At 36.2% G+C, this 10,389-nt stretch overlaps 2 protein-coding genes across 3 annotated transcripts; both read right to left on the bottom strand.

Moving 5' to 3' along the window:
- Window positions 1-916: 916 nt before the first annotated feature.
- On the bottom strand, window positions 917-10,295 carry LOC130629063 (60S ribosomal protein L15-like). Its single transcript, XM_057442160.1, has 3 exons — window positions 10,152-10,295; window positions 1,717-2,030; window positions 917-1,259 (listed from the first exon to the last, which is right to left on the bottom strand). The coding sequence occupies exons 2-3, from the start codon at window positions 2,023-2,025 to the stop codon at window positions 954-956; spliced, it is 615 nt and encodes a 204-aa protein (XP_057298143.1). The 5' UTR covers window positions 2,026-2,030; window positions 10,152-10,295; the 3' UTR covers window positions 917-953.
- LOC130629067 (P2X purinoceptor 7-like) lies at window positions 5,089-6,740 on the bottom strand. Of its 2 annotated transcripts, XM_057442166.1 has the most exons (4): window positions 6,607-6,740; window positions 6,101-6,221; window positions 5,945-6,006; window positions 5,089-5,222 (listed from the first exon to the last, which is right to left on the bottom strand). In XM_057442166.1, the coding sequence occupies exons 1-4, from the start codon at window positions 6,671-6,673 to the stop codon at window positions 5,182-5,184; spliced, it is 291 nt and encodes a 96-aa protein (XP_057298149.1). In that variant the 5' UTR covers window positions 6,674-6,740; the 3' UTR covers window positions 5,089-5,181. The 2 variants fall into 2 exon arrangements, with proteins under 2 accessions (XP_057298149.1, XP_057298148.1); XM_057442165.1 differs by lacking the exon at window positions 5,089-5,222 and having other exon boundaries at window positions 5,850-6,006.
- Window positions 10,296-10,389: the final 94 nt, after the last annotated feature.

Consider the following 10,389-nt stretch of genomic DNA (forward strand, 5'->3'; position numbering starts at 1 on the left):
AAGCGATAAAGAAAAATTCAGTGATAGTGAGTTCTTTCCTTCTAAAGAAATTGATATGCGAAACAAGATGCAGAAGTTACACCAGAAAAAAATAAAACGAGATAGGAAATAGCACTTAATAAAAGTTTGACATTGATAATTAATTTTATGAAAATTTTGTGCAGAAAAAGTCTCGTCATTTTTTTACCAATTTTGAGGACCTTTTAAACAGAAATATTGTGTACACTTAAATGCGCAAAAAATCAGCATTTCTGCGCAAAAATTTCTGGAATAAGTTATTAACTTTTTTACATGTTTCGTCACCATCTAACTGAAAAAGTTCTCTTCCAAAGAATCAACAGACATTATTTAGACGGGAAAGGGGCTAAATACAAGGAGTGGGTTGAAAAAAGAAATTACGGTAATACCATCCCCATTTATTAAATTATCTTTTGGGATATTAAAAACCTATTTTAATATCCAAGAAGCTGGTGTGACAGCGGGTGACCAGTACGTTAGTTATTGCACCCTTATCTTTCAGATCTCTAATTAAAGTCTACCTCCCTTCTTTGAAAAAATAACTTAATTTCATATGAAGAGCTGGAAAAGTTGTAAGAATTTATATCTTAATTTTACTCACGTTAGACTAGGAAGGTGAACTTTTGTATGCTCCCGCTTTTAGATTGTAACTTTCTTCGAAAAATTTGCTGTTAAACCCGTTTTCTTTGATGTTCACGATTTGCTAAGCTTTGTCTGAAGTATAACTATCAGAAATCATAGCACTTTATCCCCCATGTACATACAAAGCACGTTGCTTCAGACGTATCCCCGACCGACAATATTTAAAAAATTTCAACAATTTCTCACTACCTGATACAGTAGATCCTCTGGATTCCCGAGTTAAAAAACATAACTACGATCAAAGAACGCAACAAAATATTTTATTTTTCTTCTTCTCACTGTGACCAGTACAATTATCTGTAGCGTCTTAGCGATACAATATTATGCTTTTTCCAGTTGGCACGTCGAGAGGAGCCAATGACCTTATTAAAGCCATGTCCTTTAGCCATTCCTCTGTTCTTCTTACCAGCAGCAGTAAGGCCGCGTAATTCACGGTGTTTATGGACAGCACGACATATCCAATTGATGCGAGGATCTCTTCTAATTGCTTTATGATGTGGATCAACCATGATGACCTCAAAATACTTGTATGTCGAATCTTGCGCAATCCAGTATGAATTTAATACTCGTAACCCACCGCAGTGACGACCTGCACGCTCCTAAACGCAAAATAAATGAATTAGCAAAATTAACAATACTTGCACTGGAACAACCGAACTTTTAATTTTTCATTGTCCATCAGATCATGTAGAAAAAACATCACTGATTGCATTTCAGTAGAACGGAAATCACTTTTTGTTCATCATTTGGACAAATATCAATCCATATTTCTTAAGACCTAATTTTTATGAATACCAGTTACATATCCACCAAAATTTGAATTTGTTAATCTAAACATTTGCTAACGAGAAATGTTTGCACAAGAGATTTTTGTGGCAAGATTCTGATACCATTTTAAATGGGGAATTTTTGTAGTTAACGACTGACCTTACTTTTGCAAATTCCGTGAAAACTGCTAACACTTTGATTTGGTCTTTGAAACATTTTTTCAGATGTGTATCACTGTATATAAAAACACACACACACACACACACACACACAAAAAAAAAGATTTACCTCAGCCACGGATCTAATGCTGCGTTGGAATTTAATTTGGTTAACACCCTCTCCCTTTGGCTTACCATAAGTGATACCTTTTGGGACTGGCTTCTTGCGTCCTCCACGTCTGACACGGATACGGTAAATAACATATCCTTGTTTGGCTTTATAACCTAATCTGCGAGCCTTGTCTGGACGTGTTGGTCGTGAAGCTCTGTGAATTGCACTTAAGTGGCGGAGTTGCCAACATCTAATTCGGAACAAAAACCTGAGCAAATCACTCTGTTTCTTTTTATAAAGCTCTTCCAAGTATTTGTAAGCACCCATCGCACCTGAAAGAAAGAGGTAACTTTATTTTACAAAGGGTTTACTTTTAAATAACAAACTAAAAATTTTGATAGTTCACTTTTACTTTGGATTAATTACCATTGCCCATCCTTATTTTTTTATATATGTTGTTACTGTTTAACTTTTCCCTGGGTTTTCCCAATTTTAAAAACATTTTCACTAAAACCTAAATTTGTGAGAATTAATTTTTGCAAAGTTTGCAAATAGCAATAATGTTAAACCAAGCCATGTGAGGATAATTGGGGAGACAGTTTAAAGCCTTTGGATGTTGCAGGGAGCAGTCTGGTATAGTGCAGACCCCTAATTGGGTCTGTGAGTAATAAATACTCTAGGACTACCCAATTCATCGCCCTCCTGGAAATATGTTGTATACCCTCAATATTTATGAAGCTAGCCATGTAAAATAAGCACTTTTATCTCACAACACACAACCCTGTTAAGGGTCGTGGCTATCTTTGTAGACAACTCGCTAGAATTTCAACTATCTAATCTCAGGCTATGGTTCACTTGTCAATTTGAATGGCGGTGAAGGGAACGGAACCCTGGCCTCCTGCTAAAAGTGCAAAAACACTCCACGAAAGCTGTAAATCCCACTAGAGCCTCTCCATTTTCGTATTTTCTGTATACTCCGTTATGGTGAAAAGGGTTGCTGCACAATGATAAAAAAATCAAGATGGTATCATAATTACAAAATAGCCTGTTGAAATACGAAATAAATTTATGTGAAAACATAAAATTCTTTAGGTAAAGATGAGGTAGCCAGTATATATTTTTTCTACCAGCAGGAAACCTGAATACTTAAAGCAACCTTCCAAATTAGCGTCCGCATTTGGCACTGCCGACGTAATTGATGTAAAATACTAAGATACCGTAGTTGCGTCGGCAAAAAAACTGCTGACGTAATTTTGTTGTGAAATTTTTAAGCTGCTCCCACTCCTTGCGACTACAAGATAATGACATTCGATTTCCAGTAAGTTAGGCCATTATCACTAACTAAAATCATTCAGTCTACAGAAATGAAGTCCAGAAGTTATTTCTTCCACACAACACAGCAGGCAATAAGTCAGCCCTGCCCTCGGTTTTGTAAGGAGAGTGGCAATTGGGTCTCCTGTACAGTTTTGCTTTACGTTAAACTGTGCCAGTGACAAGCATTTTTAAAGCATGCCACTGGCGACTTCTGTGATATACAACCTAATGATGCCCTAACCTAATGAATTTATCTTAAAACATAAAAAGTTGGCAGTGAACTATTAACCTAACGAAGTTCACCATCTGTAAGGTATGTAAAAAGACTTCTATTTCTACTTGTCATCGTCTTAGGAGATCAATGCATCGAATTGAAAGGTCTAGCCCTAATAAAAATTTTACTACAAAAAATATTGCCGACGCAAATCAGTTAAATACAGTTGATAACAAGTTCGACTTAATTGTTTCTTATGGGAATGATTAATAAATAAAAACTGTAGTATGTCACTTTTGATTGTCTGAAACTAATTTTATTTATACATGTATGAAACTTTTTATTTTTGTGTATAAAACATCTTTTTAAAATTTGTGCAATATTAAACATTTAAAAGGGCAAATGATTATACGCAATGAAAGGTTGCACATTCACTCAATCATGTTATTTTCCAGAATCTGGGAAAGACCTGTACTGCATTAAAGGGGAACTCCAGTAAAAATCACTTTTTTCTTTTTTGTTTTATACGTACTCAGAAAAGCATAAGAAATCAAAAAAAACTTACTTCACTTGTTTTCCTTATTTAAAATCGTTGTACTAGCCTTCGCATATTCAATTTTTTTCTTATAAAAAAACAGACAGGCGCGATTTCATTTAGGACTGGACCCGATTATAAACAATGACATCACATCGTGCAGAAAGTTTAAGCGAGCGCAGAGAACGTTCATGTTAAGACCTCTGGCTTACATTTAAATCGCTTTTTGTATGTAAATTACGTTTAAATCTTTAAAAAATGGTTAGTTGCTCTGCGTTTGGATGTACCAATCGATCAGAAAAGTGTAAAGAAGTCAGTTTTCACAGAATCCCGTCTGTGAAAAAGAAAGAACTCAGACAAAAATGGCTAAACAAAATACGTCGTACAGGTGATCTACCAAGCGATCGAAGTTTTTATATTTGTTCGTCGCACTTCACAGATAGTTCTTTTAAAAGGGATCTCCAGGTAATAATCTTCCATATTAAAATATTGCCACTTCGTAAAAATGCCATTTTAGCTAGTCAACGCGATCAAAGTTTCTTATTTCTTCTTCATTTCATTATTTGTACTTATATCCACAACACAACCAAATAACGTTTTCTACATATTTATATTATAAAAGAACATTATACCAATTTCCAATACAAAGTTATCTAGTTAGACATGTATCTTTCGTAGCGCTCGTAAGTTTCTATTCTTTGTTTTTCAAAAAAGAAGCTTTTTGATGGAAGGACCTGCCGAATATTTTCAGGGGGTAAATGTGCCCATTTTATTAGCATCATTTCATCGGCGCTACTTCTAATCTTTGTTTATTTAGGCTGAACTTACTGGTATCAAAAGAAAGAGACAGCTGACCGAGGATGCTGTTCCAACAATTTTTTCTTTTAGTAAGCCTGAAAATTCAAGAGAATCGACATCAAAAAGATTGGAAACTTTCGCTAAAAAACAAGTGTGTTTTTAAAATTTATGCTATTGCCAAAATGTGAGTTGTGCCTGTCTTTTTTCTTGGAAGTTATTCTGATCATTTTTTTTCTAGTGTGTTGCAAAGGCTTTAAGTGTGGAGGATGATGTTGACCTTGAAGTATACGCTGAACAAGAAATAATTTCATTGGTTAAGGAACAAGGCGTTAGTGCAATTGTGGAAACGGTAGAGAAATCGGTTGGTGCCAATACTTTTACCAGGTCCGTTAGAACACAATGTGATCCCTTAGAGGCAATTCATCCTGAGATACAACCAACGAAGGATGTTTTAAAAGTGAAATTTACTCTTCCGCACGGACGATGTAAGTCTACTAACACCGACCTATCCTTTCCTCCGCAAGCTGACGTGACATTCTTGCTGAATGCAAATATGGAAAGTGATCATGATATCGTCTCTGGTGATGAGTGCCCTTCTGATGATTCTTTATACTCACCGCAATTACAAATTCACATCGACGACAGTTATGATGAAAATATCAGCGAAGAAGAGTCTTTTGACACTGCTGAATGTAATCCAGGGCTCAAAAGCGACGCACAATTTCTTGTTTTCTGGTCTTGTCTGTTGACATTATTTCAAGTTTGTTTCACGTGTTTACAAAAAACGTGCATTACTCGTGTGGTAAAACGTGGAACTCTTATCATTGTTACTAGTATTTGTCCAAATAAACATGTTTTCAGCTGGCAGTCTCAACCTATCGTAAATGGAAGAGCAGCAGGGAACTTATTACTTTCTGCAGCCATATTGTATTCCGGAAACACATACGCCCGCATTGCCGAAATGATGAGTATTTTGAGGCTTCAGTTTATCTCGGGGACTAATTGTGAACAGGCTGTTACCAAAAAAGGAGTACTCCGCTATAAACAAGTCTTTTCACGAGTAACACAATCCTGGGTCGTAAAAAAAATTACCGAGAAGAAAGAAAAGGCGTATTTAGCAGAATTAATGACGGCTACTTTGGAACCAATCGACAACGAAAAAGATAAGTTACCACAAACAGGAGAAATTGCTGAAAGAATAACAGAGGTTGAAAAACCCAACAAAAGCGATGCCATTAAAGCCATCAGGACAAGATTTAAAACGTGACTTTTTTATTTTTTTATTTTTATTCAACTTTCTTTGAATAAAACATATTTTTCATCTTCTGCCGGATATTTTCTTCGAATTGCCCATACTACACAAGAAGGAATCACTCTTCTCACCCCTTTTCCCAATCGACTGTGTATCCACCAAGTGAACTGTTTATAACCAGCGTAACGATAAGATCTATATAGAAAAATAAGGGAGGCATTATTGTCAGTTTTTTACCTTCTTTTTCTCGGACAAAAGAAGGGCTTGGAAACGAGGTTGAGCTACTTACTCATTTTTTAATTCTAAAGTGTCTCCTCTCAAATCATGCAATGCAGATAACGCAGTTTCTAAAACAGCTTTTGTCAAAACAACCACTTGAAAATCAGCAGCTTCTGTAACGCATTTATGACCTATGATAAGAGTGATTTTCAATTATACAATATTTATACCCCCGTTTTACTAACTTATCATTTCCACACGAACCTTATTCGATCTTTCGATCACGCATTTCAATGTTCTCCATCACGGAGAAAATGTAACATTACATAAGATTTCTTTGCATTTGTGTGCAAAAAAAAGCGCATGCGGAGGAATTAGATTGTTGAACCGTGAAATAAAAATAAATTGGCTTGTGAAGTAAAAAAAAAGTGATGAAAGATTATTTTATTGAAGCAAAAGATAAAGTTTTTGACGAAAAGAATGTAAAAGAAAAGCGATGAAATATATTTTTTATTTGTTTAAAAAGGAAAATTTCGCTTAGAAAAAAATTATATTTGCAGTATATATCCTACCTACCTTGGAAAAACTCATCAGGAATTTCGTTTGACTCGACACAGCACACGCTTTCAGTATCGGTTTCCATTGCTCTACAATTTCCACATTCACACCAATTTGCATTACCCGTACGTGGCTCTGCATCAGTAAAAGAAACCTCGTCATTTTCTACACCGTTACTAACTTCTTCCTCGTCAGACACAAGAGGTTCAAATTCGTATGGCTGTAGCTTTGTAAAGTCTTTTTCATGAAGAGAATTATCCGATTCTGAGCTTTCAAGTTATATTCTTCGTCATTATTACAAGACATCTTATCAACGAACAATGTAAACAGTAAGTAAACAAAACTTTTAGAAGGCGTGCTGCTGAGCTCACGGACTTTTTGCACGATGTGACGTATGCTAATTTATTCGGACCTAGTCCTCTCGACTTTACGCGACCTTGCAGATTTATTTGAAATTGAAGATGTTTACGGACGCGATTAAGGTATAAATAAAGATTTTTAACGATTGTAAAAGGTTTATTTTGACATATTTATGTATTGTCTTATAAAAATAACATTTTTTTCAAATATTTTTTTTTCACTGGAGTGCCCCTTTAAGCTTTTGTATGGGAAAAACTGAAATATAATATCTTTAAGCTCATTTAACCAGGCTAAAGAAGAGGTTGATTGGCTTGGCTAACAAAACGATAGCAAAATACAAGGATGTGAAAGCTTTTCAAAAAGCAAAGTAAAGAAATGTATGATTAAGGCTGAAGTGCTAACAAGGATAAAGCTGGGTCTTGTAAAATGTCCGTCAGATCATGTAGAAAACCATCATGAAAGACAATTCAGTAGAACGGAAATCACTTTTTGCTCATCAATCGGAAGTTTAGCATTACAAAATGTTATTATCATCATCATTCTCGGCTTAACGTCTGTTTTCCATGCTAGCATGGAATGGACGGGGTATATTAATGACCCACTTCCAATCTGATCTAGACTGTGTTAGATCTAAACTTAACTTCCTCTGTATCAAGTCTGTCCTTTAACCTCCTACCAAGTCTGTCCTTTAACCTCCTACCAAGTCTTTCTCAGTCGGCTCTGGGCTTTGCCCCAGGAAACTATTAAGTCTCTACACTTCTTACCCAATTATCCTCCTCCATTCTTTCCAAGTGCCCCAGCTAATTCAATCTTCTTATTCAGATAACATCTTTAATTCTACAGATAATTAGCCTGCTTCTTAGCTCATCTGAACTCTTTCTGTCTTTCAGACTGGCATTACACAACCACCTAGCCATTCTCATATCATTCCTTTCTAAACAGTCAAGATCTTCCTGGTTCATTGCTTATGTCTCACTACCATACAACATAACACTTCTTACACAGGCCTCATTCAACTAACTTTTACCTCAATTGCAAAGACTCTAGTCAACAAAGGAAGTAACTCTCTGAACTTTTTCCAAGCAGAAGCTATCCTGCAATAATACTTCTTCAAACACCCCCATCACAAGTAACGGAAGTTATCAACCATGTCTAACGAGCCACTGTTGTACATCAGAAAAGCTGGAAATACTTCATTCTCTATAATCTCACCTTTGTAACGCTTGCATACAAACTTATGCATACAAGCACCTTCCACCAATACTAATGCACTTCTTATGTACCCAATGCTTGCAAGTCTGACAAAAAATTGAGTTACTACCAACCCCCTTCCTGCAAACTCCACACTTTCCAACTACAAGGTCACACTTGGCTGCAATGCTACTAATCATGACTTTAGACTTTGCTGTGTTCACCCTTAGCCCTTTCTCTTCTAGTCCTTTCCTCCACTTCTCAAATGTATTTCTTCCATCGACTCTGCTATGAGAACCAAATTCCATAATAAGGGCTCAGGGGATGCAAGACCCTGCGGACGAGGTTGTATATATATAAAACCCCAAGTCTTTACGGTTCCGAGGAGGTTAAAATGCTCACATTCCGCAATCACACACATATTAAAAATCCGGCAAACGCGTTTTGCGCAATGAACAGACAGACGCACTTTGCTCGCTGGTTCAATATTTTTCTCGAAAAGTATATATATATTACAAAGAAATATTTCAGCAAGACTCATTCTGGATGAAAACATGACCAATGCTGGAGAAGATAAAAATTCTAGTTATATCTATATGCTACTGTAAATTACATACATGCTGGAAAAATAGCAATTTTTGTTTCTCGCTGCCATCAGTGAGAACTTTCGTGTAAGTCACTGAAAGTGGAAAACCCACAGCCGTTCCATACCCCCTTTAAAAAGGTCAAATGATAATACGCAATGACATGTTGCACTCATTCGATCAGGAATTTACCAGGATCTGGGAAAGATCTGTACTCAGAATTTTTTTATAGCTTATTTAACCAGGGTAAAGAAGAGGTTGATTGTTTTGCCTACCAAAACGATAGCAAAATACACGAATAGTTGTTAGCTCGTGGAAAAATCCACGGGTTCGCCCGTCCTTTTTATACTGTATTGCGTGCGTCTTGCTACCTGCGCAGCTAAGCTACCATTTTGCGTGACAGACAGACAGACAGACGGACAGACAGACGTATACGGGTATTATAATATAGACTAGTTGATAAGGCCCGTGGAGAAATCCACTTAGGCAGGATAAAAATGAAAAAGAAGTGTCATTTGAATTTTGATAACGTCAGCAATCCATCTCCAAAAAAATTTGACCTTGTTTCCACGTTGCCTCTATTGTGTAGAGCTTAAACTGCCGATCAAGAAAATGTATATGATCATGTGATTTTGATGAGTGGTTAATGAGATATAAGGGCTTAAAAATTTGACGATTCAGCAATAGCCCGTCAAAAGCTAAATTTTTTTTTGGAAATTTGCATATCTGTTGCTTTCATGTTATAGATCTTAACGCTGATCAAGAGAATGTATAGGATCATGTACTTTTGACAAAGTCATTAACCCGTCCATTGTGAAATGGATTTGCGGACCCAGGTTTGGGAAACTTACCCAAATTGGTCCTAAGTGGTCCCTAGTTACCCACGGGGTGAAAAATCATTGACGTCACCACGTTGTTTCCAAGTTATTTCGCCTTAAAGTTTAGGTGCATTGTAATGGCTTTATTAATTTAATATAGGATATTGGCGTTAAAGTAGTGTTGTTGACGTCCTGCCGTAACGTCAGAAATTTTAACATATTAGACATGCATTTTTCAGCAACATCAAAGGAAAATAAAGACATCCACTTCGCCAGTCACAGACAGACAGACAGACAGACACGCTTAGCGTATTATTATAGAGATAAAAGCTTCACAAAAAGCAAAGTAAAAAAATATGATTCTGTATGCTTAGGCTGAAATGCTAACAAGAATACAGCTAGGTCTTGTAAAACGTCCGTCAGATCATGTAGAAAACCATCATAGAAGACAATTCAGTAGAACGGAAATCACTTTTTGCTCATCAATCGGACGCATTACAAAATATCAGTGGAAAGAAGAAGTAGTAACTATTGGATAAAATTATATTTCAAGGACCTATAAAAAACATTTATTACATAGATATGAGAGGATTAAAATAAAAAAAATTACCTTTTTTTGAGGCAGTGTACTGTCTGTGGAAGAAACGAAAAGAAATGGCTGCTAAAGATTCCCTTGAAGTAGCCTGCGTTTTAAAATACCGGGACCGGGCACCGATTTCTTACACGATTCCCTGGAAGAGAAACATTGCTTATCTGCCATCTGTGGAAAAGGTGGTAAACACTGTGCATTCCACACATATTGTGTTTAAATAACATTTTATGGAATTTGAGAGGACAGGAACCTAATA

This window comes from Hydractinia symbiolongicarpus, chromosome 15 (genome assembly GCF_029227915.1).
Source record: "Hydractinia symbiolongicarpus strain clone_291-10 chromosome 15, HSymV2.1, whole genome shotgun sequence".
Classification (NCBI taxonomy): domain Eukaryota; kingdom Metazoa; phylum Cnidaria; class Hydrozoa; order Anthoathecata; family Hydractiniidae; genus Hydractinia; species Hydractinia symbiolongicarpus.